General features: G+C 45.5%; 1 protein-coding gene and 1 long non-coding RNA gene across 2 annotated transcripts in view; one reads left to right on the forward strand and one right to left on the reverse strand.

Moving 5' to 3' along the window:
- The window catches only part of LOC127470390 (uncharacterized), a 155,186-nt gene that overhangs the window by 83,890 nt on the left and 44,646 nt on the right, over positions 1-26,650 (forward strand). Inside the window, exons 5-6 of the long non-coding RNA XR_007904284.1 lie at positions 1,629-1,790; positions 3,652-3,821. This is a non-coding gene — a long non-coding RNA (uncharacterized LOC127470390). The remainder of the gene's footprint in view (positions 1-1,628; positions 1,791-3,651; positions 3,822-26,650) is intronic.
- The window catches only part of HIC2 (HIC ZBTB transcriptional repressor 2), a 71,879-nt gene continuing 62,396 nt past the window's right edge, over positions 17,168-26,650 (reverse strand). Inside the window, exons 2-3 of the mRNA XM_051785840.1 lie at positions 25,134-25,277; positions 17,168-18,987 (exon numbers count right to left, since the gene is read on the reverse strand). Coding sequence (XP_051641800.1) covers positions 17,239-18,951 — 1,713 coding nt within the window. The 5' untranslated portion in view covers positions 18,952-18,987; positions 25,134-25,277 and the 3' untranslated portion in view covers positions 17,168-17,238. The remainder of the gene's footprint in view (positions 18,988-25,133; positions 25,278-26,650) is intronic.

Genomic DNA, 26,650 nt, shown 5'->3' on the forward strand with positions numbered 1-26,650 from the left:
GTCTCAGTGATGCTGAGATTCTGTAACTACACTTGCAAAATGCCTGTTAGAGGGTAGTTGTGATAAGCTGACTTGGGAGGTGAAAGCAGCTCCAGAAGCTCTCACAGATCGCTGGAAATATCCTAGTTGAAAACAGCTCTCCATATTTCTAAGCTGGTTTTTTTCCAGGCCATGTGGAACATAGCCTGCAGACTAATTGATAATCTCTGGGGAAAGGGGTGAATTGTAGCACTGCAGCAAAGTCCGTGGAAAGAAGAAATTTGTGAGCTGGCTCAGTTATTGGAGATGATCTGGCATGTAGTTACACTTCACTCCCTGCCCCCAAAGTGTGGGGCTGTGCCATTCTCTCTCACACAGTAAGCTTGGCACTTGCCTTAAGGTATGAGAAGAGGATCTAGGAGGTCCAGAGGAGGAGAACTGAGAGAGCCTGAGGCTTTTAAACGAGAAGAGTGAGGGAGAAATGTGATAACATCATGAAGTAGCAAAGGGCTGCAGGGACAATACAAGTAATACAAGGAGAATGGGTATAATTTGTTCTCCATATCAAGGGTATATAGGACAAATTTCAAGGTTTTTAACTACAGCAAGACATTAGAAAAAAAATGTTATAGCAGTAAATATAATGAAGCCCTAGAATGAAGTGCAAAGGTGCCTGTGGGGTCTGTGAAGGAAATATTTAAAACACAGTATAAAAATTTCAGTCAAGGATGGTGGACTGAGCTGACCTGCCTTGGAGCAGGCAGATGGATGGAGCAGAAAGTCCCTTTTTGTCCTCAGCTTCTGTGACTCCTGGACAGTGGGAGTTCATATGCAGCAGGGAGCTTGCCTATAGGAAGAGGCTCCTCTTACTGTCCCCCACTTAGATTGTAAGTCACAGGGAAAACAAGAGAAATACATTTTACTCTGTAGTTTTCTTACCACTGGACCTTCTCAGGACAGGAGATGTACCATCTTGTGTGGCTTTTCATGTCTGAGGATGTCACCAAGTTCAGACTTAGTCCTGGGTCGAGCTCCAGCTTTGCAGGGAAGCTCAAACCAGAACTGGCCTTTTTGTTGTGCTGAATGCTGGTTGATCTTATTCCCTTCCTATTTCACCCTCCCACACCCTGTCCCAGACCACAGATAACATTTTTAGGCATGCTCTGAGTAAGCAAGAGGGAATGGATCCCACTGGTAAGGGGGAGGTAGTTGGGTAGATGAAGTTGCTTGCTTTAAAACATCATCTCTAGAACTTTCCTGGCTTCAAAATCAGCGTTGGGAATTCACTGGCAGCTGAGCAGGGATTTTCAGGCTTTCACTGGGTTCTGAGTTGGGAAACCAAAATCCCTGAGGAAAAGAAGATTCCAAGTCCCTCTCAGGCTCCAGGTCAGATAACCTTTCCAGCCCATGTCCCCTTTGCCCCTTCAGAGGAAGGCACTGCCCTCAGCAGTGTCCTGCTTTCTGCAGCCTGTGCTTCAGAGGAGCCTTCCTGAGTGTGGGTGAGCGTCACTCTGCCCCAAGAGCCAGAGCCCTGTAACATGCTGAGAGAGCAGACTGTCTGGTCCTGGCATTTCTTTATATTCCAGCCCACAGCCATTCCCTTTCTGAGAAACCTAACCACTTTGTGTCCTTTCTTCCCTCCCTCTCAGCTCCCTGGACACGTCTACTGCCATGAGATGTCTCAGCCAAGGATTTTGAGCCAAGATATGAGGGAAATGGTTTAACCAGATGTGTGCCCATGCCTGTGACACTGAACTTTGAGATGCTGATATTTAAAAAGATTGCCATCTCCCCTGCCTCCCAGCAGCAAGGTGAGTAATGGGTGGGACAGCAGCATATCCAGAAAAACGCCTCTTTTTCAAGGGGAAGGAGAGGAGGTTATAATTCGACTGCAAAAATTTGCTCCAGGCTGAAAACTTGGCAAACAAAAGCTTAACTTAGGAGTGATTTAAAAGGAAACAACAAAAAAGCATAAAATAAATCAGGGCAGTCATTTTGGGTGGAGATGAGGGTCCAGAGCTTAAAGATCATTCTTTAGTGGGGGAGGAGAAGGAGCGGCTCAAGACAGAGTTGTATTTGGCTCTCAGCCCTACTACAACTAAGCCTTTCAAAGCAGGAGAATAAACTGAATACAGTCCCTGGCCTCTCCCTTCACCCATTTGTCAGAGGAAAGCAAGGCCCCCTGTACTCTTTAAGCAGAGTGGATGCAGATAGGGTGGCATTAGCTGAATTCCTCCTATTGCCACTTTCTAAATGTGGATTTCCCTGTACCTTAAGTTGTAAAAGCACATAAAGTCATTGAGGCTCAGCTTGCCCAGGAGATAAAGAGGGGCAACTGTTGCTTTCAGCATTGTGACTCCCCTCAGGCCCCCTCTCTCTGTGCTGTACCACACCTGCTGCTCAGCATCTGTGCCCTGCTTCTGCCTTCAGCACTGCACAGAGCCACTGCACACCACGCTGGAGACCTGAGCAGGAGGATGGCTGCACCTTACAGCCCTTACCTGGGCTGACTCCTCTACAGTCCCAGGTTCACAGAGCTAAGGAAGAGGAAGAAGAGCTGAGTGGCTGCACAGCAGCAGAGACCAGAACACAGATCATGCCTCTGGAGGGAAGGCTTTTCCAGACTGTTACCTAATGTTTGTGGCACATGTGATTGGCAGCACACTTGGCACAGGCCTTGGGAAACAAAGACAAGGTCCAGCCAGTTACTTGCCTTTTGTCATCTCCAGACCCCTGGGCCCTTCCAGCCTGTGTTCCAGTGCATAACTGCATTGCAGGCTCCCTTTGTGGTTCTATGACTGTGAGATTTTCCTGATGGCCTGGAGTCTCCACACATCAAGTTAGGGAGCAAAGTATAATGGTGGCATTTTAGACAAACTCCTCCACCTACAGAGAAGGATTTCACAGTGGAGTGGGTTAAGCACTGGCACAAGTAGCCCAAGAACTGTACAAAAGCTCCATCTTTGGAGATTTTCAGACCTCAATTGGATGAGGGTCTAGAGCAACCTGACATGGCTTTGCTGACTCTCCCTATTGCTGTGCACAGTTCTAAAATAGCCATCCCCTTGGCTGCCTGGTGGAGTGCTTTGGCTGTAGCAGGTACCAAGGAATATAGGCTAAATGAATGATCAAAGGCTCCCTCCCACTGCATGGTTTCCCTCCCAGGTTCAGTTCCATCAGCTTCAAGTGACACGGGCAGGTACGGTTACCTAGTTCTGCTCAGAAGAGGCCTTCTGTGAAGAGCAGCACAGCTTAAACCTCTCTGGCTTTTGTCACAGGTTTCACAGTTTGCTCGCAAATATTTTTGTATGTGTTCACAGCTCCTCCCTGGCTGAAGAACTTAGTGCTCTCCAGCAGCTGACAGTGCCATATTTTGCTTCATGTAAAAGAAATGCACTTTAATTCTGTTTTTTCTCCAGGTAGAACCAGCCACTACCAAAACTTTCAGAACTAGGTCTGTTGATTTGATTTGATTTGTGCTTCTGGCACTTTTGTTCTTGCAGTATTAAGAGATTTCTTACCTTTACTGGTACACTGCATGATTTGAGACCTGGTCGTCAGTATCTCAGTAGAGTCCTTTTTTGACCTTTCTGAATATCTCAGTAGTCAACTACTGAGATGTTGAGGGAGGCTGTTCAAGATGCTGATGCTTTCATGTATTGTCATTTCTAGGGAGGACTGAAGCCACTGAGCGTGGAATCCAGCCCACCTTCCACCTCCCACCTCCCCGAGTGCAGCCAAAACATCTACAGACTGATCTACAGCTGCTCACAAACACTGGAACTTCCACTTGTCTACGTTTTCAGGACACAAGCCACTCCAGGAAAGCTGCTTTTGAAAAGGTATGTCATCTCTTGTTTAGATTAAAATAAAATGAAAGAGGGGAAAAAAGAAAAACATTTGCCTTTGGCATCAAAACAAAGCAAGTCTTTCTTTTCCCTAAGCTTCCTTAACTGTGCTCTGTGCAAAAGAAAATGTAAAAATGAATGGGGATGAAGGTAAAGGCAAGGTACTGGCATTGGAGATAAGGTTAATCAGAGCCCAGCAGAAATAATATGGAGTGGAAGAAGTTTAACAAGTTCATTTTATGTGCCACTGTGTCATGCTTCCCTTTGTTGCTCAAGAATGTTGCTTCACTGGTTCCTAGGGTGTGAAAGGGCCATGCTGCTGGGAGGATGTGCCCCCAAGACCATGCACGAGCCACTACTGGGCTACCTTTCCATCTGAAAATTGTTGTTTTACTTGTATTACAGTTTTGCTGTGGACCAGGAACGGGTCTGGACTTTGTAGTCAGAGGTCTTCTGTAGTATGATAGCTTGTATAGAACAGTACTGGGCAGGACAAAAGTGTAATGAGAGTAGGCAGGCACTCCAGTCAAACCAAGGGAAGTTAATATGCCTCTGTAGAAAACATTCACAGTGGTCAGGAGGTTTGAAAGATACCCATCTTGTAAGGAGCTCAGAAGATTAAGCTAAATGCTCTTTAAAATAATGGAGATCCCTCTGACCTTTGCTTTCAAGGGCAGGAGGCAGGACAACATAGACTGTGTTGTGTGTACACATATAAAGCAAAGCCCAGGAGGAACCTCACAGACCCTGTCAGGAGGGGTAGAGGGCACTGTGAGAGTGTGACAAGCCCTGGCATATTGACACCTCACCACTGAGAGGAATGGCTTGAAGCCAGGCTGGGGCTGAGCTTCCAGCAAGGACTGACATCTCTCCCTGCTGCCAGGGTTTGTACACATCCCAAACTGCCATTGCATGCTCTGTGTGAGTCCTGAGACTGGAGAGCCGGCTCCATCTGCCCCTTGGGTAGGTCTGCAATGCACTGCAGAGACATCCCAGCCTGCTGGCTTTCCTTCCCCTCCTCCAGTTCCCACCTGCACCCCCAGCTCTGGAACAAAGACTCCCACTGAAAGCAAAGAAGTAGCTGTAGTGGAAGATTCCCTATTACTGCCCACATGTGAACTGCTGCTGCTGCAGGCTGTGGCTCGTGTGATGACAGCAATGATTCAATTAAGTGATTTTTGAATACTTCCTCAAATGGCAATAAGTCCTTTGTGTGGACACTCTTAAATCAGTTGGAGTGGCCAGGAACTGAGGGATGTAAATTTGTAAAAGAAATAGAGCTGCAACTCTGCTTCCCTTTTTTTTTTCTGTGTGTTTCCTCTACCTAGAGGCACAGCCAGGCAGTTTGATGACCATGCCCAGCTAGTTTTTAGCTCAGCCCCTCAAGGGGGGAAAAAAATAAAAGAAAAAGTGGTCAGTGTCCTCCACCATTTGTTCTGCCCTTGGTGATGTCAAAGCCTGCTCCAGAGCACGCTCCAGGTCTGTCCATCATAAATGCCCCTTCCACCCACTTCAGCCTAAAAGACATTTCATAGGCCTTTGCTGGAAAGGACCACACATCACATGTGAAGGACTCAGAAAAGCCAAGGTAGGACTCCTGTAACAGCTGTAACTCAGACGTTTTTGCACACATATTATTTTTAGTTAATATAGTTGGTGTTAACATTAATGCCTTAACCCTTGAGGAAGCTAGCTGACTTCCAGGTCAGTATGGCCAGGGAGCTGGCTAATTTCCAGAGTTTTGGGGAGAGAGCCAAGAAGTGCAATGCCAGGGTGTTTCTGGCTGCTGGTGTTCCTGAGTGCACCACATCCGGGTCTGCACTGTATCCTGGGCTTCCAGCCCTGTCTGCCACCCCACCACCCTCTGCTTGCACTGTGGGCTGTGTCTTTAACAGCAGGGCTACACATTACCAACAGCAGCTGTGTGTACTGATACTTCACCCAATATTACTTGAATAGGACAGATTGGCAGCTTATGGACTGAGCTGTACAGGCTGGTGGCTTATGAAGGGACAGCCACCTTAGTCCAGGAGTTTTGTGTGTGTAAGATGTGGCAAAAAAAGTGACACCATCAGCCATGACCCGCCGTTGTTACTGAACTGTGGATTTCACCAGGAAAAGGCTGTGGCAAGCAGGCAGGAGAGGAAAAGGGAGGGGGGATTTCAAACACCACAGCTCAGAGAAAGCAAGCCCTGCGTTCGTGCTTACGTCAGTAGCCTGTCTGTGTGCTGACCCCAGGCTCACCTGAGCCTTGGCAAAGCTCCCCTTTGTTCTGTGTTGGCGTTCAGAATCCGGAGTTATCCCACCGCCACTCCGTGACCCGTTCCACCCAGACAGCCTGCCCATGATTGCTTCATAAAGCAAGACCCAGGAATCAAAAACAGGGCATGTTTCCTGAGCAGAGATGGAAAACAGCTGTGCTGGAAAAAAGGAGGGGTTTGCTGGCTGAGCAGTGGAAAATACAGATCAAGGCCTAGTTGTGCAATCTTCCCTGGCTGGCCTTTGGATGCTGCTGTGGCAAGGGGACCAGCTGCAGTTGGCAGGAGGCTGCTGCCCAGGGATGGGGGTAGCGAGAGCCTCTGGTGACAAGGCTGGAAACCCAGAGCTTAGTTTTACAGATGCTTGGGAGGCTGATAAGTGACATCTGGTGATGCTGCCCCCTCCACTGTCCTGCAGTCAGGTCTGTCTGGCCAGTCCCAGATGGCGTTTGAAGGGCCAGGCCCACGACTGCAGAGGCACAGAGCTCTGCAGGGCTGCAGAGCAGCAGCACCAGCCCAGGTGTGGAGCTCAGTTCTGCCTGATGCTCATAAAGTGCTCCCCGTGCAGCCACAGCCAGGGGATGTGGTTATGTTGTCTGGCCAGGTTCCTGCCTCTGAATCCCCAGCAATTGTGCAGGGAGGCTGAGCAAAAAATCTTAAGGCTGGAATCTGCTCTGCCACTGCCATCTTTTAAAATCAAGGGAAGGCTGTGTCCTGATTTCACTAGCCTTAAATGGTGCTTGCTTCAAGCAAGGCTTCTGGAAGAGTTCTTGACTTTTATCAAATTCAAAATCCCCAATGAAAAGTAAACTAACCAGCTGCATCTGGATCCAGAGGCAGGAGGTACAGGATTCTCTGGGTTTTTTTAAATCTAATTATTGTGTACAAGAAGGAGAGGATGGACAAGAACGGAGAGGGGGAATTAGGCCTTTTCTTCAGAGCCAAATTATCAAAAAAATTACCCTCTCCTGCTGAGAGAGCCCTGCAACATCTCTCCCAGTGCTCTCAGTAACTAAGCAAGAAACTAAAGTAAGGGGCAAAATGGTGAGAAGGCAGAAAGCAAATGAAGTAGACAGGACCATCAATCACGTCCTAGGCTGATACATGCCAGCTACACTGGCCTCTCTTCTCAGCACCTGGACCAGCAGAAGACAGTATGATGAATGTTTTTCACTCAGTGGTATTGGAGCTGTGGATGTGCTGTAACTGCAGGGGGTTGTGCTTCCTTACAACTGGCTCAGCCTGCTGAGCTCAAGCGTGGATCCAGACCTTGCTCTGCAGCAGCTTCCAACAGTGTTCATCACTAGGGCAGCACAACTGCAGAGGGAAAAAGCAAACCCCAAACTGATCACTGCTACAGAACCCATAAAGGGAAAGAAGGAAGATGTGGCTATGGTGACCTGTAGCAGGGAGGAAACTGCAGAATTTAGGCAAGAGCAGTGCCCAGGTGAGGTGTAGAGGGAAGCAATTTTGGTCCAAATAGCAAATTTGGGAGTATTTATAGTTCTGAGTTGGGAGCTGAACACCACACACACACCACGTGGAAGGAGTGAGGGACTTAAGGCTCTGCTGACAGCAGCCAACCTCTCCTTCAGTTTGATTCTCGAGGTGCAGCTCACAGGAGGCTGCAGGAGCTGCTCCCACAGCACAGGAAAAGAACAAGACAAAGAACATGCATTTTGCTGAGGCAAATGCACCTGCTTTAGCTATTACTGATTTAAGCCAGGTCACACTAAACTTGGTACACAGCAGGCTTTGCACAAGTGCACACAAAATCAATTTGCTTAAACCCGGACAACTTTGTAAGACATTCAGACAAACAAAACCCAGATAGATGCACAAAATTAATAGCTGGTAACAGCTTCAGCATTATTAGACCTGTTGAAAATGTAGCATTACTTGCAGATTAAACCTCTCCAGTGCTTCAGTTTATCATCAGTACAACACAGGATGATGGCATATTTTAGAAATAATTTGCAAAGCGAGGTGATGGTCTTTTGGCTTTTACTGATCTGAAATTATTCTTTATAAAAAATTCATCCTCCCCTTTTAACTTCTTATAGTGGTATCAGTCATGAGAGTTCTCATGAAACAAACAAATATTCTCCATCTGTATCTACTCAGCAGGGTCCAAATGGGACCTCAATAGTGGCTGAAACAAAATTTCATTACAAAAAAAATTGTTCCCATGGAAAAGTTCCAATTTTGATGAAATATTTCCTGCAGAAAAGCAAAAACCAAACCTATCATTCAAAGGTTTGACCCAATATCTGCTCTCCAAGAGGGAAAAGGGTAGCGGAGAGAAAGAAAGCAAGTGTGGGTTTGGGAGAAAAGAAGACCTACCAATAAATGAGGGTAATGAAAGCAGAGGGAAGAAAGTACAAATTCCCAGGCATTCCAGACATATCTGGTGTCCTTTACATCCTGTGCTCTGCACTTCAGTTGTACAGATTTCAGTGTTCCACCGCAGAGGCAGCTGCAGTTCAGTTGTGAGTTATTATATGAAGAGTTTTGTTGTAGTTGTTACAGGATCTTATGAGATGAAAAGGACCTGACCACGGCAAAGAAAGTAAAATAGAACATGCAATCTATTAACTATGCTGGAAACCACTTAGGCCACAGAGAAATGGGTGCCAGGAAGCAAAAACTTCCAGAAGGAATTAGAAATAAAAGGGCAGAAAAAGGAAAAGGAAAGTCACTGGTAGCTGGGAGAAGAGTGCAGGCTCATTACCACATCTGAGCTGTTGAAAACAGCCTCTGGTTTTCTGTAGCTCTTCATCTGTTTTTCTGTTCATTTTTGTCCTTCTCTTTAACCTTGCTGGGTAAAACACATCTCCAAGGACAAATAAAAATGATTTTCTTGCCAGTGCTGCTGACTTTGCAACCTGTCAGAAAACTGACTAAACTTGAAGCTCTTTCAGTCAGTCACTTTAAAATATAGTCAGCATTGTGTTTAAAGAAAAAAAAAAGGAGGAAGAAAAAGGCAATATATGAATTCAACAGCAGGGCTGCTCTGCTGTGTATTGCTGGGAGACAAAACCCAGGTGATGAGTAGTGGGACAAAGGAAGTGCTGCAAAATACTAGGCTTGGCTCTTGCAGTATGGTGAAGATGCTTCATTTGTTTCGATTAAATAGTTATTTTATTGAAGGATCCTCAGATCCAAAAAGCTGGTCTGGGAACCAGAAACCACCCTCAAGAACCCAGGCTAAGGAAATGAGAATTAATTTTGCTCGGGTCACACTTCACCTGCCCAGGGAAAAGTGTCTGAATCTTAACATCTGGGAGGCTGAAATCTGCAGTGGGTGCTTTTGTCATTACTTCCCTGGAAGCATTTCCCCTTTTTACCTGCACCACAGGTGGATGGAGAACTATTATTTATTTTAGGAATCTTTTCTGCCTTAGCTGCTTCACTGCTCCTCAGAGTTACACTTAGAGCCCAAACAGACTGGGAGGATTTATGCATTGGCAGGTCCATCTACCATCTACTGTTTGCTGCTTTCATACTCTGGTTAGGAGAAAGCAGGGGGAACTTTTCAAAATCAGCCTCAGCTTGCTCAGGGTCACAACAAAAAAAGGTGAAATTATGAGTCCTCCAGATTCTGATGAGCATCAGATTTTGGCTTATGAGCCAAGTGCAAGGGTGATAAAATGGGAGGTTGTAAGTGCCTCTTTAGGCCGTGTATGTGTGGGAGGGTTTGCTTTGTGAAGTAGCTGGTTCAGATCCCTGAATGGAGGAGGAAAAAACAGGGAGAGAGTCAGGCTATAGGAACAAGGTGAACTCTAGAGCAAAAGATGTAATTTTTCAATCAAGCTTTTAATGAAAAGATCATAAAATAACAGTTTCTCATCACTGTACATTAAGACTGCAAATTTCTGAATGCTGAGATCATATTATAATTTCTGTATCTTTTTATATGACACTTGAGTTGAAGCCACAACTATGTGTGACTCTGACCTGAATTCAAGCTCTTGAAGGAAATGAACAGAACATTGCAGCAGGAATGTCGGCCTTTCCCTTGCCCTTCCCTCCTCTCCCCCTCCCCAGGAAACATCCAGGGCTCCCAGACTGACTGATAGTTAAGGCTTAAAATTAAAAACATAAAAAAAAAAAAAAAAGGAGATGCAACATCCCTTTTTCAGTTGTATTTAAAATATTAAAATAAACCAGGGAAGAATATGCAGCCAGCCAGAACAAGATCCTCTCCTCACAGAAAAGTTATCCCCAGCCAGTCAAAAGTCCTGTGGAAGGTCAGAGGAACAGCTGGGCCAGGTGCTTCGGTGGGCAGCTTGTGACAGAGAAAGTTTATAACACATCCCACTCCTCAGGGAAAGCCAGTGCTGTGAAGTGGGTCCCCCAACTGCCAACAAATGTCTCATGAAGTGTTCTTGCCCCACTGTAAGCCACAGGGACTGTCCAAAAACCACTGATCCCTCTGCTCAATGCTGGCCTTCAAAATGCTTAGGAAAATTAGGGAAGGGAGGGAAGAAGAAGATGGCAGTAGGAGACAACTGAGCAAAAATGCATTTCTATCTTTAAACTTCTGTTTCAGGATCTTCAAGTTGTTTGTTAGAAAAAGGAAATTAGAATAAACAGGAATTTTGTTGTGGCAGACAAACTAGGGCTGAAATGAAGAAGCCATCCTGACTTGGAGGACCAGCTCTAGGAGCCTTACAGCAGAGCTGGAATTGCCTCCCAAGGGGGTCCCAAATATTTTACTTTTACAAGGAAAGCAGCAAATTTAGTGAGTCTAATGGGAAATCATCAAAGGTGAAATTTCTTACCCTACTCTGAAAAAATGCAAAATACAAGGAGTGGAAAGGGGCTGAGAAACAGCTACTCCTTTTGCCTGCTTGTCTCCTGCACTAAAGTCAGGACCATGAAGTACCATGGGACTTAAAATATTGCAACAAGCCACTTTCAGCTATTGAAAGCAACACCCAAATCTTCTTTTTCAAGAATATGGCCAGTTCTGGAGTGCAAGGGTAGAAAGAAAGGATTTTACAGTAAATGGAGAGACTTTACTGATGTTGAGCAAATAATTATTTAAACAAAAACTAAGGAAAAAATGGCAGAAGTCTGTTTAACTATTGCAGAATTACAGCTCGGAGTTAATTTAGATTTTAAATTCTTGCTTAAACAAATGTTTCTTCAAACGTGCCATCTCAGTGATGAGCATTTCTGCTGTCTGGGGACAGCTCAGTTTGCTACCTGGAGCCTCTCAAACCCACTTAAAATGTAGGGAGGTTCTGTCTCTCTATTTTTCACTTGCTTTTCCCTCAATTCCAGCACTGCTGAATGGAAAGGTTTCTGAATTTGGCAAATATCCAGAAATCAGCAAACATCCAGCAACATTTCTTCTTGCTAGTTTTTTAAGGCTATAGGAGGTGCTCACTCCACCAATACTGGAACAGGAGGCTTTGCAGAGGACAGCTTTCCCCCTGTGGGGCTGTGGGGAACCTGGTGCTTCAGGATCCTCAGCAAGGCCCATGACAAGATGGCACAGAGGCTGTTGGGTTTGGCACAGAGCTTCCTCTGCCCATCCTGGGCCTCAACTCCCTCCTCTGAGATCCCTTATTGCTGCCACAGAGAACAGCGAGGGAGGGGTGAGGGGGCTTCACTCTGGAGCTACATCCTGTTCTTCAGGCAGGACACAGACTTGTCTCAGTCACAGGCTGCCCTCAGAAGCACACAACTGTTCCTCGAATGACTTTCACCTTCTCCGGATTTTGCCAGCAGTCACCTCAGCTTTCATTTTGTTTCACTAAGTGCACTGGATGTTTCTCTGGTCAAGACCCAAACTCCTGCTTTTCAGAACTGAAGCGACACGGTAAAATACTGCTAACCCAGACTTTGAACCTGCACTGCTTGAAAACAATGCTTTCCACACACACGAGAGAGAGGAAAACAAAAACAAAAACCAAAACAGGAATCGTAAAAGAGTGACACTGTAAATTGAAACATTTAAATACAGCAAAAACATAAATTCCTCTTCTATGCAAAGCTACAAAAGTCCAGTCTTTGTATTGTCTTCACAGGTTATGGTTTATGGCTATGCTGAGAGTCTCTGAGATTCTTTTTTTTTTTTTTTAATATATTTTTTTTTCATTTTTTTGAAATCCTGTAGAGAAGACCCTGCGGACACATCTTTGTGTTTGCAACTTTCTGAATTACATTGCAAAACTGTGCATACAGAATCTGAGAAATAAATACATTCATTACTGCACATACATATTGATACAAAAACAACACTGTCAAATAGTGTTTGCACCATCTTTGTTAGATATTAAGACCAGGCAAAATTAATATTTCATTTTCCATCAGCCCCCCCTCAAATGTTTGAGGTGGCTTTGGTGTAGAAGGTAAAAGCTACAAAGGGTCAAGACTAATCATGGGGAGCTTTCTTAAACCTTTTTTTTTTTTTTGGCTTCAGCAGTATTTTAGCAAACCACCTTCCTTGGTCACCTTTAAACTGTCCTACCATGCAGACCAGGCTTAGACTTCCACCTAGGTGGCCGTAGGAGTTTTGGTTGGGCTCTTTGCACATAACTGTAAGGTCTGGAGTGAATGGGTCCAGCTGGTTAGTTAAGGTGGCTCTGGGGGTCGGAGCAGCACAGCCCTGGCAGGAGGAGCCGCTCGGTGCCCGCTCTGCCCTCGCACCGAGGGCTCCCCGAGCCGGGCTGGGCACGGGCGGCAGGGCTGTGCGTGCTCCCCATGGCAGCAGCCCCAAAGCCTCACAGAAGCTGCGTGTCAAGAGCTCTTTGGTGTCTTCTGTGATCTTTGTGGCTCCTGCTAACTCCCCCGAATGCACAGAGCTGGGCCTTTGGGGTTTTTTGCCAAGAATTTGTTTTTGGAAGTTTTGCAGTAAAGGACTGGAAAACAGCCCAGCTCTGCATGGCTAAAGTGAAGGAGATGTGCTGGGTACAGCAGCTCCCACCATCCTCTAACAACATCCTTTTCTGTCTCTAGAGCTTCTTGCATCTCTCTTTACCCTCTCAGTGCCCTCAGACTCCTCTAAGGAAGAGGGAGGCTGGAATGCCTCTACAACAGTGCCTGGGTCTCAGTCCCAGCAACATCTCTCATGGGTTGAATAAAAAAAAAGTCCTCCGTGCCATATTTGTAATTGCCCACCCTGTTCCCCACCCTCCCCGAGCAGTGCTGGAATGCAGGCTGGGACACAGATCTCCCCTCCCAAGCTGGGGGACACTGTGCAGCCTTCAGAGACAAACCAATGGAAAAAGTAAAGATTAATTTTGACTGGCCCCTAGATCTGTTGAGGTCTGAAACTGTAAAAGTTTATGTAAACAATGAGATAAATATATTAGTACTTTTCTGAGCCAAGTGAGGTTCCATACTCATTCAAATGTGCTTTGGTTTAAAAAATAGTTTTGTGAATTTGGGTATGAGCTTCTTTATTCTTTTATACAACTTTTGCTATTTTATCTTTTTTTTTCCTGTTATTCCGAAAACATTCTGGAACTAAGTGACTAAAGCATATACTTAAGCTGCCTGGCCTCTTTTTTTTTTTCTTTTTTTTTTTTTTTTTGTTTTTAAATTGTTTTATTCCTCTTGAGGCTCTTTGTGTATTTAAAAAAAAAAATTAAAATAAAATAAAATAAAAACCAAAAATGCAACTCCCTCCCCCCCACCCTAAAACTCTTAAAATCTTAAATATGAAACTAGTGTTTTACTTTCTCATTAAAATACAGAAAAATGTCTGATACAATACTATGTCGTACAAATGCAGTTGAGTGTTTAGGCCCCGAGCAGGCCTGAAACAGTCCCTGAAGTTTTGAGTATTATTAGTTATTCATTATTACTGTCACAATTTGGAAAATGTTGTTTATACTCAAATCTATGGAACACAACTTTACACAGCTATTTGAAAAAAGAACAAAATTTCCTTTTGTACAATACTCTTGCTGTACACAGACTTTATGTCGTATTGTTTAAGTGCTGGGGAGGGGATAAAGTTTAAAAAAAAAAAAAATAAAAAAAAAGACGCTCCGAAAAAAAGTTTTTAAAAAATAGCATTGGGTCCTGAAACTTCAACGGGATTCTCAAGGCCTAAGAAACAAATGAAGAAGGGGCCTGGGTGGGGGGGAGAAGCTACATCACCCACACACATCTTGTAAAATGGAATTAAGAGAGGGGGAGCAGGGGCTTTGTCTGCTGAGGAGCCTTGGGCTGCTCCCGGGCTCGGCTCCATCCTGTCGTCCCAAGGGTGGCTCCTGCCAGGCACCCACCGGCCATCCCCAGCGCTGGGGCCACTGCAGGGCCACAGGGGAATGGGAAACTCATCCAAACCCCACAGCTGGGCACAGGGCTCATCCCTGGCCGTGCCCTTCTCTCTGAGGAGCCCAGCACTGTTTGGGAACTCGGCCCTGCCGGGGGAGCCCGGCCTTGGGGCTGCAGGGGCGGCAAAGGCAGGGTGGAAGTGCCGAGGAACTCATCTTGCACAGCTGTGCCTGGGCTCTGCTGAGACTTGCTTTGAGAAAAAGGTAGATGGCAAGGCCTTCCCTGTCCTCCTCAAAGATTATTTCAGAGACATTCTCAGGGTGGGGGGTTGGCAAGGAATCGAGGAGAAAACAATTCAACATATATTCAAAATGTGGAAGTGCTAAAGACACTAAAACCTCACCTAACCCCCCCCCAAAGAAAACAGTGCATCTCAGCACAATTAGAAAAAAAAGTCCATGCTCCCCTCTCACACCCCAGGGCTTGCAGGCCCCCGGAGCAGGCGGACAATGGCACTGGGAGAAGCTGGAGCGGGTGGAGAGGGGTGAGCGTGTTCCCTGTAACGTGACACCTGGCCAAGGCTCAGGGCCTTCGGGTTGTCTATTGCTTGGAGCCTGGATTCCAGTTTCCTATGTTCATTCAACTGACCCAAAAACTTCTCATGGACTAGTCTACCTTAACCAAAAAAAAAAAAAAAAAAAACAAAAACAAAAAACAAACAAACAAAAATCCAAAAAACCCCAATAGAAAATGAAGCTTATATTTCTTTGTTTTAGTCAAACATGCTCACTTTTTTCTTTTTTTTTTTTTTTTCTTTTTTGGTCGAAACTTTAAAAAATTGTTTGTTTTTTCTTTTTAAAAAAGACAAAACGTGAGGTTTGGTAAACCTTACGCATAGAGACTATACTGGTTTGAGTGGAAAAAAAACAAAAACAAAAACCAACAAATGAAAAAAAAAAAAAACAAACGCAAGTGTAAACCTTAGTCATTTCAGAAGGGATGATTCTACTGGCTGTGAATTTTTACCACCACAGTCACGGGAGGCTTGAAATAAGCCATAGCTTTCCACAAGGTCACGCCAACAAAGTCAAGGGGGCCAAGAATTGGTGGGCAACGTTCTCTGTCTTCTCTCCTAAACCAATAGCAGCTGTTGGCTGTGATGTCTTATGCAGATGTTGCAAGAACATTTTGTTTCTTTTTCTTTTCATTTTTTTCCTTTTTTTTTTTTTTTGTGTGCGTGTGTTAAATTGTCTAAAAGGGAGGATATGAAACACTTTGGTTTGCTTTTTCCTCCTCTCCCCCACCTTATTGCACTCTGGATTCTAGTAAATTATAGGCTGCTATGCCCTCACCCTCTGTCCTGCCAGGTGTTTACAGACTGACCCAGATGTGCTGGGGGAGTGGAAGATGAGGGGGACATTTTCCCCTCCCCATAATATCCAGATTCAATAAACAAAGCTGGAAAGGGCCCAAAAAGCTCAGAGAAGTTTTCTGCTTTTATCTAAAAGTGACTACAGACAGCCAAGAGACTGCGAGTTGAGCCAGTCCGAGCAGCCAGCACAGCCTCTGGCTCAATGTATATTTTGCTTTGTCTTTGGCCAAGCTTTGCTTTAACATTTCTCTAGTTGACTTTTGATGGAAGGACGGGGTGGTAAAAATCCCTTAACTTTAATTTAGCTTCTACTTTTATACATTTAATTACTTACAATAAAAGAAAAAAAATGCCTAATCTTTCACTAACCATCTTATTGTTCTCATGAATTCAAGAGGTAGCAAAGGTAACAAGTCTGTCCACACAGACTCGCTCTTTAGTGAGGGAGGAAAGCTAAAAACATACACACACACAAAAAATAAAATAAAAAATAATAAAAAAGTACCTATGGAACTTGTAGCAAGTCCAGCCTACATCAAACCCCCTCCCCACCCACCCACCCTAGAATTAACCTCAGACCTTCCAGTTCAAACATTCACATAAACGTTACAATGGTTTTTCCTTTAATAAAACAAGTACCTCTAAGCAAAGAATATTCATACGAAACTACTAGAAAAGTAAAGACGACCCCCTGCTCACTGAAAGAAATTCCCAGGGCATACAGTCCCTGTTCAGTCATGGGTAAGGCAAAAGAGGTTTTTGTGTTTTGTGGAGAAGGTGGCACGTGGTTACATGTGCCAAGGATAAAGATCAAAAGCAAAAGAGGGAGGGATGGTGAAGGAGGCTTCACCATTTAAGTTAAATACTTGGGCTGGTGCAGCCCTGGGGAGCTTCTCTCCCCACCAGCCCAGCCCAGGGCACGAGGGGTGGGCTCTATCTCTGCTACGGCTTTCCCACAGCCTCTGAAGGGGCTGCCAACCCTGTGAGATGGTCCACAGACACAGCTTCTGCACTGCTGAATGCAATGCTATGTTATTTCACAGCTACTTAGGCCACTGAAAAGGTGTATTTTCTTTTTAATGGCAAGAAATACCCCTACTGAGTTTGGTTTTAAGAGAGGAGGTGAGGTGACAGTAACACAAAGGAAAGAGGCAGGGAGGGGGGAGCCATCAGAGGCTGAAAGTTCCCCAAGGTCCCCCTACCTGCTCCAGATAATTATCATGGCAATGAAGTGGAAGTGTGCAAAAAGAAGTGGCATTTCTTGCCAGATCATCAGGATTTGGAGGGAGACTTGGACTAAATGCATCAGCTTGGCTGTGGACCTTTCTTTTTTTAAAAAAAGGAAAAAAAGGAACTTTTTTTTTTTAAATGTTAAAGCTACATTTGTTTAGGCCTCCCATGACTGAACAGAGTATGGGGAGCTGCCCCCTTTTTTGTCTGGTATTTTTTTTTCTTTTTTTCTTTTTTTTTTCTTTTAAGCAGCAAGTCTACAGAAAGGTAAATCACTGCGGATGGGCTCGAAGCTCATTCTGGAGTCTTTGGCTTATGTGGGAGAGGTATGCATTCGCAGGTGGCTGATCAGATTGCGCTGCTGGGTGAATTTCCCACCACACAGTTGACATTCGTAAGGTTTTTCTCCTGAGTGGACACGCATATGCTCTGTTAGTCGGTACTGCCGGGTAAAGCGCATCCCACATTCCTCGCAGGCAAAGGGCTTGAGCCCCAAGTGGCTGCGCATGTGCCGTGTCATGGTGCCCCGCTGCGTGAACATCTTGCCGCAGATGTTGCAAGGGAAGGGCCGCGTCAGCCAGTGAGTCTTCTCGTGCTGCCGCAGCGTGGCTGGATCCTTGTAGCTTTTCTCACACACTGAGCACTTGAAGGGCCGGGACTCCGCAGCGTAGGATTGATTGGGGTTGGACAAATCCTCGGCTTCATCCTTGCTGCCGTATGTGCCTTCCTCCTTGATGTAAAGGTCTTCCTCGGTGTGCGTTTCCACGTGGGCGTTGAGCTGCTCCGAGCTGGGGAAGCCTTTGCCGCAGGGGATGCAGACGTACAGGTTGTCACCGTAGGCCACTGGCTCGAACCCCTCCTGCCGGTAGACGTAGTTGGCACTGGTGTGGCCGCCGCTCTCGCTCTCGCTCTGGCCGCTGTCGTCACTGTTCTCCTTACCATTTTCCACCTCCTCCTTACAGGGGTAGGGCAGGTCTGCGCCGTAGGCCCCGGCCAGACTCCTCTCCACAGACTTGGACAAGGGCCCCAGCAGGATGCCGTTGGGCAGCCCTTCGCCCTCGTCCCTGTCTTTGCTCCCCTCCTTCCGGTCAAAGGCGTTGTCTTTCTTGATCCACTCCTTCTTGCGGGACGAGTGCCGGAGGCCCTTGCGCTGGCTGCCCTCGGTCAGGGCGTGGTGGCACTCCTCGCTCAGATCCATCTCCATGGGGTCGCTGCTGTCCGCCATGCTGTGGGGGGCTCCGACCCCCGACTCGTCGAACGATGAGGCACTGTTGGCTGCAGGGGCTGAGGCAGATTGGGGAGAGCCGTGCTGGCTTTCGCTGTGCTGCGTGTCATCGTGGGAGGCTGCAACAGGGAGCGATGGGCTTTTCTTGGACAGGTCGAGGCCGAGCTCCTGGTCACCGGTGCTCCCGTTCGCGCTGCCGCCCCCACCGCCGTTCTTGCTGGCTCCCCTGCTTAAGGAGTGACAGTTCTCTTGGTTGGAGCTGCTGATGAAGACCTCGTCATCAGAGAGCTTTCCCTTTGACAGCTCCTTTGAGTGCGAGCCCTTCAACCCCTCGTTTGACCCTGAATAGCGAGCTTGGATGACTGAAGCAGTGGAAAGTCTTTGACTCCTGGCAGATCTCCCAACACCAAGGCCACCGGCCTTGCCAGCAAAGGACTTGCCGTTCCGCTTCAGCTTCTTTCTGCAGAGAGCTGCCAGGTCGTGCAGTTGGAGGTAGCTTGCTGCGGTGAGGAGAGCGTTAAAGTTCTGTTCACCAGGCTGGTCAGTCGTTAAGAGCTTACCAGTATAAATAAAGTCCAAGATCTGCCGGAACACGGTGGGGTTCACCATGTCCGTGTCTAAGTTTATCAGGTTGTCATGCAGGACAAGGGATTTGAAATACATGCTGCTGGCTGCCAGGATGTTCTTATGGGCACGAAACAGGGCATTTTCTACCACAATGATCACATCACAGAGGAAACCTTTGGCTCGTTGCTGGTTCAGCTGCAGTAGCAGTTGTTTGGCATGATTTGGCAGTTCCATCTCCACCTTCTCTTCCTCTCACCTTCACCTTACCACCTGCAAAACAGGAGGATGAGAGGTGTGAACCTGCTCTTTCCACTCAAACAGGTTACATTTAATAGACTGGTTTAACATGGTGCAGTCTGTGTTAGGCTTGACTCTGACTAAGGAGATCTGAGTACAATGAGCCCTGCAAGCTGTGATCCTGCTTGGAGTACAGACAGAAGTATCTCTCGTGCTAAGACTTGATTCAAGTCTTTCAAAAATCAGATTTGTAATTATCTGTTTACAAAAGCAATGGTTGCTGGCTGGAGCTACTATTCAAAAGGCACCAGCATGAAAGCAATGGTTAGGAATGGGGGAAAGCTGATCCCTCTCCTGACACAGTTTTGAAGGGAGGATGAGGAGTGAGAAAAAGAGGAAGAGAAAAGAAACATCTACTTCACTGTCATTTGCATATCTGAGCATGTAAAATAATTAGCATAAGCTGCAGCTTCTCTGCTTTAACATGTAGTTTGTTTCTTGGCTCTTACACGTTGAAAACTTATAACACCCAGCTGCTCTGGGATTGAGAAAAATGACATGTAGCAACTAAATCCATTGAAGATGGAATTAATCACATGGAGGTGTGAATGGGAAGCCTCCTTAAGAGTATGAAAAGCTGCTTTAAAAACCACCCCCCTGGCAATGTCCATATCCCAATCCATTGACATGAAGGGCTAGAATCACCCCTCAACTGGCTGAAATTCAGGATGCTGAGCTAGCTAAGTGCCACCAAATGTCTTCACAAATCTGAGAGTTTTCTTAAGCTGATTTTGTTCTTTCTTTAGTTTTGAAGGAATTTTTTAAAACTGAAAACATCATATCTCACAGTCTTTCTACCCTGAAATACTGGAAAGAGAGGAAAATAGTGGTTGCCTTCATGTATGTATTCCACAAACAGTAGTCATGTTGCATTTTAGGTTAGATGTTTATATTGGCTTTTCCAGTAGTATGGACTGTAGGAAACACCTTGCTTGAGGCATATCAGAACCAACTGCAATTGTACATTTGGGAGATATCACAAAACCTAAATGCCAGAATTTAAATCTGGGTCTGCATTCAGGGATCCAAGACCAATTTAAGATTTTTTTTTTCTTGATTTTTTTTTGTTTGAAGTGCCAACTGCTTCTTGTAATGGACATTTATCTGTTAAAGTTGGTTCAAAATTGTTTCTGAGGTTCAAATGTAGGAATTAAATACCAAACATACAATAGCCACATTTAGCCTTCCACTTCCTTCCCTTCCCAATTCATCATATTATTTGAAGCATTTCTCCTACTGAAGAAGGAGGAGGTCATAAGTACAGAGAAATGAAGAGCTTAAATTTTCTCATAAAATCATCATCAGTTAATGTTTTTATTGTCTGTGAGACCCATTAACACATTCTGTCCAATCAGAGTTCAAATGATGAAGCATCAGACTGCATTATCTTCCCTTGTGCCAAGCATATATACACAAGAAAAAGAGTGATGCTGTCAGTGTTAAAAACTACTTCCTTCAAACCTGATTCTTACTAACTGATGATAAAAATAAAGATTTCATTATCAGAAAGGTGGTAAATTTACATCATCCTTTTCTGCGCAACAAAAAGATTTTGCCTTATGAAAAAAGCTATCAAAAAGTAAACAAATGCAATTTTTCCTCCAGTGTTGTTGCCTGACTACCCTGATATTTTTACAAACAGATCTGCCAAGCAGGTGCCTCCCTTTTTTCTCAGGACAGGGCTCTTCCCTTGGTTTGCTGGTCAGCCTGGTACTTGCTGATGCTTTTGGTAGAATTTTGTGGCTCTTGAGTGCAGCTGCACCGAATTCAGCATCCACACAGATCCCTCTGGCTCGTCCCCCTGACCCATGGCTACAGAGGCTGCTCTGCTTTCCTGCTCTATATTGTTTCAGCAACAGATGGGAACCCAAGAGGACCTTGGTGGATTCACCACTGTGCCTTTGTGACACAACTGGTGTTCCCAGAGGTCACTGGCTTTAGCAAGGGTGGCAGCCAAAAGCAGGAAATCCCGGCTTGCCGTGGTGCTTGTCTCCACCTATAGTGTTTCTGTCCTAGAAAGTCACCCTGCAGCATCACAAAAACGTGACAGGACAGGGATTACTGACACTGAGCACTGCTGAGCACTTTAAAAACAAGTTTTGATGTAATTAGTTACATCAGAGCTGCAGCACGCAGGCAGCGTGGCTGGGTCTGGTGGCTTGCTTCCAGAATTGCTGATTAAGAGGAAGAAGCAACAACAGAGGCACCAAATACCCACTTTTATCTAACCAGGCCAGTAAAAGCCCTTAACTCCTGGGTCACTGAGATACATGGATAGGGAAGGACAGGCTTGCAACAAAACACAGCATTCTCTCTATATAAATGCATCCTGCTCAGGATAGGCAGAGACAGCCTGGTGCTGTACTCTTTCACTACAAACATAACGGGGCTTTTTCATGCATGTAACACACAAAATCCCTGGATATGATTTTTAAGTGTTCCATAAAGGACAAACATGGGAAAGGAAGGGATGGGAAAGGAAGGGAAACAGCACAGCCAATATTTTTTGCCTAAACAAGCTAATAAAATATAAAATTTAAAAAAGGAGTATGTTACTCAAGTAAAAGTGATCTTATTTCCCATTCATGTGGCACTTGAAGCAGAGGCCTAGAAATCTCTGTATATGAGTTGTCTAAGCCTTTGCAAAGAGTCAAGGCCCACTGCAGCTACTAATGCAAAATATTTTTAGAGTTGTACTTTTTTTTTCTTGTTCTTTCTTTCTGCCTTAAATGATATTGAAACCAGGTAATGAGCCTGCAGGGAAAGCCCTGGAATCAGGTAGAATTGTAATTCTGCTTTTTACTGACCTTCATGAGGAAGATAATGTTATTATTAAGCTTCAGTATGTTCTGCAGCATAAAAATTAGCATAGTACAACTTGTTTAAATTACCTCTATTTATCTCACATGTCAAATCTTACAGAACTATTCATGTTCAGTAGGACATAGGTAAGAGATAGCTTATTACCTTTAGTAGATTTTAAAAGCAGTGGTCAGGTGTGAGCACTGTAACACTGCTTATCAAATTTGAATTGGTTAGCTGAAGGGTAACATGGGTTTAGCAACCCCAACAAAATGAATGTAATGAAACAAGGCAGCAAAGCCTTCAGCCAAGCTTAGAGCACCATGTTTGAATTTCTGTCAGAACTGCCCCCCAGGACAGCAATATGGCTCAGGGAACACTCCTTTGACTGACATCCCTTTGCTGACAAAAGCTTGAGAGCAACCTGCCTTGTGCATCTTGTGCAGTCCTGAACAAAACCAAATCATTCCAGATATTTTCCAGAGCTGACCATTCACAAACCCTTCCTTAGCACTGATGCATTTCAGAGGTGGAGGAAGAGAGGTGTGTTGGAAAAGGTGTTAGCAAAAGACAAGCAGGCATTATTCCTTAACTTATGGCATTCCCAGGATCTCACTTCTAGCTGAAAGCATGGGACCAAGGACAACTCCGAGGTTAAATCCCATATAAAAGTTGGCAGATCTAACCAAACAAATGGCAGGTGCAGCCCTTACAAAGGCCTTGCTATCCATGAGTTTGCAGAGACTGTCTCTTAACAAACCCTTACCTTTGAATAACATCACCACAACCCCCAAAGTGCTGAAAAATCACAGTGGGTTTATGTTTCTTCTATCTCAATATCATTTTTAATAACCCTTCCTTTCCTGTTTCCTGCAAAAAGACAGATAAGACATACTCCCAGCTAAGAGGAGCCCTGGCTCACAAAAGGTTTAGATGCATTTCTAGTAAATAAACCAAACCCCAGACCTCAAGAATACATAGATGATCTCACTGGGGCCCCAGTTTTTAATCACTGAATGTGGTGTGCAAAATTTCACTCCTTTGCATTTAAAACATGATCACAGAAGGCTCTGGACAAAGAGCATCAGTGATGGTCTTTTCCCACATTCAGGTTGATTCCTTGGCATTCAAGACACAGTTTTCAGAGCAGTGAACCTGCTCAGATACTGCCGTGCAAGGAGGGAGTGAAGCAAGACTGAGGCTCTCCACTGCCTCCACCATATCCACGACACCGAGACACAGCACATGCAAAGACATGAGAGATACAGGGCACAAATCACAGAATGCAGTGATGCTGCAAGCAGATGCCACACAGCAAACAAAGCTTCGCAAGCTGAGCACCGGCAGTGTCTTCCTAAGCAATGCTGCCCCAGGAGCTGGGTGCCTGCCTGCTGCTGTGCCCAGCCTCGGGCACTCTGGCACCCTGAGGGCAGGAAGGGTGTGCAGAACACACAGGCTGCTCCAGGAGCTGTGCTGCTCTCACTACACAGCGGGGAAAATTTAAATTTCTCTCAATTTCCACAAAGATTCTGGACATCACAGAAAATTAATTTGCTAAAGTAGAGGAGAAGAGAAATCACTTCACCCCTTTAAACAGTATAAAATCTACATATTCACTACAGATTTGATTCTCTTTAATATCACTAAATCTCCTCCTAAAAGTAATTGCTGAATGAATGGTAAATGTGTTATCTTAGCAACTTCTGGCAGGAGATGATATTTGATTTCATCTCTGAGTTATAGATTGCAGCACATGAATATTGTTTACCTTTTAAGCAGCAACACCAGTGAAGCAAAGAATCAATCAAAAACAGATCTAAGGAACCACTCATTTCACGTAGAGGATTTGTGGATGGATGAGAAGGCTAGACACCGAGCACCTGAGCAGTGAACTAACAGTACTGCAGATAAAAACCAACAAACAGATTAGATGTGATATAGCAAATGAGATGCTGTTAAAGCGTCAGCCTACTGTGCATGTTATAACAGACCTAGGACGAGGTAGTGGCCTGCTTCCTTAGTTCTCCACCTTCCCAAGCAGTTGTGCTGCACTGAGCAGACACTGCAGTGGTGAGCATGGGGAAGAACAAGACAGAATTAAATCCACTGTTTCCTACATTGCTCTCTCCCACCAGTTTCTGACATTAAAAATGCTGTGTCCAGCTGCTCCTGGAACTGAGTGAAACTGAAACCAATGACTTCTGCACCCTTCAGTTCCGGATGAACCAACTTCTTTTGAGCACTTGACAACCCCACTGGAAAGAGTTTTCCTGTTCCTCACTGGCCCATCTGATCTTCCTCTCCCACATCCCAACAGAACCTATTTCCAGGACTGTCCCGAGGTATCAGTGAAGTGGGTGGTTCATGGCCGCTAACCTGCCCCCCAGGAGCTGCAGTTGGCAGGTCATTAGCCCATGACTTTTAAAGGTATTCACATTCCAGAACGGCAGAAGCACAGGGAGTAATGCTTGGAACTGTGTTAGCACAAATGTGTCCCTATCCCCAGCCCCTGCGAGCAGACAGACAACAGAATTCAGAAGCAGAAGCAAGAACATGCATTTTCATCATTGGCAGTGGAGCAGCAAAAGTTCTGTGAACTGGGCTTAAGCAGAAAACAGGATGCAGCACCCTTGTTTTTCTCACACAAATATTTTGAACTTCAAAATAGCTTAGACCAACATGTCAAGTGACCCGGGGACACGGCTGCAGAGCCGGGGAGGGGAGAGAAAGCAACATGCAGGACAGAGCAGGATGTGCAGCTGATTTTGCAGGTGTGAACATGGAAAGGAGAAGGAAAATGGAGGCTAATTTTGCAGAGGATGCCACATCACCAAACTTAAAGTGGCCCTGCTTTAGTTCATTACATTCCAATTAGTGCCAGGCAGAACTGCCCTCCCGGCTCCCTGAGGCGGCTCCCGCAGATCCAGCTTTGCTCGTGGGCACAAGCACCTGTTTGGTACCTCTGTGCGGCAACATTTGGTACGTGGGCAATACCTGCTCAACTGCTACCAGCTCCTGGCCCAAAAAGGAGAGAAGAAGAAGAGTCAGACGATTTCCCAGTCCCTTCTCTCATGTTCTAGAATAACAAGGAGAGCCTGACGTGGCTAAGCCCTTCTCTACTGCATGGCAAACTTCCCAGGGAAGGGGGGTCTCCATGGGTGGAAAGGGTAGGGGCCCTGCGTGCATGAAAGCACTAACATTAGGAGAGCAAAGTGATTTCCAGTCAGTGCAAGGCTGCAGCAAAGCAGGAACACCTTGCTACACAAGCTGAGACTACGAGCAGTAGAATGCAGATTAACCACTTGGTTGCCGCTTACCATGCCAGGTACATTGGGCTAAAGGCACCTCCATCCAGTGCTGCCCGACGTGCCAGGTACATCCCATGATGTTCCATTGAAATCACAACAGGCCATCAATAGAACGTGGCTGCACGGATGCAGAATGGAGAACCAGCAGGGACGCTGTTAAATGCAATTAAAAAACTGCAATCAAAATTGAAACGTACATTTTAAAACGGCCACCTGCCTTAAATATGTAACTACCAGAACAACCTCCCCTCCACCCATCTCCCCACAACTGCTGAACTGCAACGGCAGCAGAGCAGGAGGACTCTGCAAGTTTCTTTTTGACTCTGGCCGCCTCCACTCAGGACTCCCAATGTCACTGAGCTTCAGGGGGACCAGTCCATATGTATCCAAACCCAGCAGATTCCAGGATGTCTGCACCAGCTTCATTATGCCCAGAAATTCAGGCAACTAAATATCATCACCATTTAGAAATGCCTCTATGACAGGAATAGCCTGGTGCCAGAGCTTCGTGGTCTCATTCCCACACAGTACAGGCAACGGAAGAAACTCTTAAATGCTGATCCTCTGTGTTGTCCCCATTTCCCTGTGCCCCTTCCCAAGACTTGAGATGGTATGGCATTGAGCCAGGCTGGATACTTTGGTGCAAGATGGGAGAAGAAGATACTGTATACCCTCTCCTATGTATAATCATAATTATTCACTGATAATATAATCTACGTTCTTAGAGACTGGAGATCAAGTTGATTCCTGGTGAACTGCAGCTTGTACCAGAGTCGCAAAACTTAAGATCTAAAATTCCACCCTCCCATGCCCAAAGGAAAAAGCAACATCATCTTTTCCACATCAGGGAAAGGCACATCTGACAGACACCCTAAGTTTGACAAGCTGATTGTATCTTCTGCAGTGTGTATCCTCCTTCCCACAGACTTCCCGTAATCAGCTCCAGCAGGATTATCATGGAGGGCAGTCTGAGGGTAGATGCTAAGCACAGGTCCCTCTCTACAAGTGTTGAAACTGCTCCAGTGAAACCCATCAAACAAAACCCCCAAAAAACAGTACAGAAAAAAGCCTGCAGCCTGGCAGGGATTTAACATAGGTTTTTAGACCCTCAGAGTGAAGTAAAACATCTGCATAGCTCTTTTCACATTGACGGCTGCCTGTCTCCAGCTGTGCTGCCAAAGACAGAAATCTTACATTTAGAAAGTGAGAAGAATATTGATTATCAACCTTAAAAGATAAAAGGCCAAATGAAAAAGACCTACAATAATTAATGTAGTTGGATGAGAGAGAACATAAAGGAGGACACTGGCCTGGGAAACAGAAACTGTCCTCATGAAAAGGACACTGAATATAAGAGAGGTCATTCTTCCTGGACATCTGCTGGGCTGGGCTCAGCTCAGGCCCAGGTCAGTGTTCCCACCATTCCCACCTGCATACTTATCCCCACAATTCTATAACTAAATCCCTGTCACACTGAACTAACAGGTCTTTTGTATTCAGATCACCCTGTTTTGACTGCTATAGAC

The sequence above is a fragment of the Manacus candei genome, unplaced genomic scaffold (genome assembly GCF_025592945.1).
Source record: "Manacus candei isolate 608988 ecotype Guabito, Panama unplaced genomic scaffold, ASM2559294v1 h1tg000020l, whole genome shotgun sequence".
In the NCBI taxonomy this organism is placed as follows: domain Eukaryota; kingdom Metazoa; phylum Chordata; class Aves; order Passeriformes; family Pipridae; genus Manacus; species Manacus candei.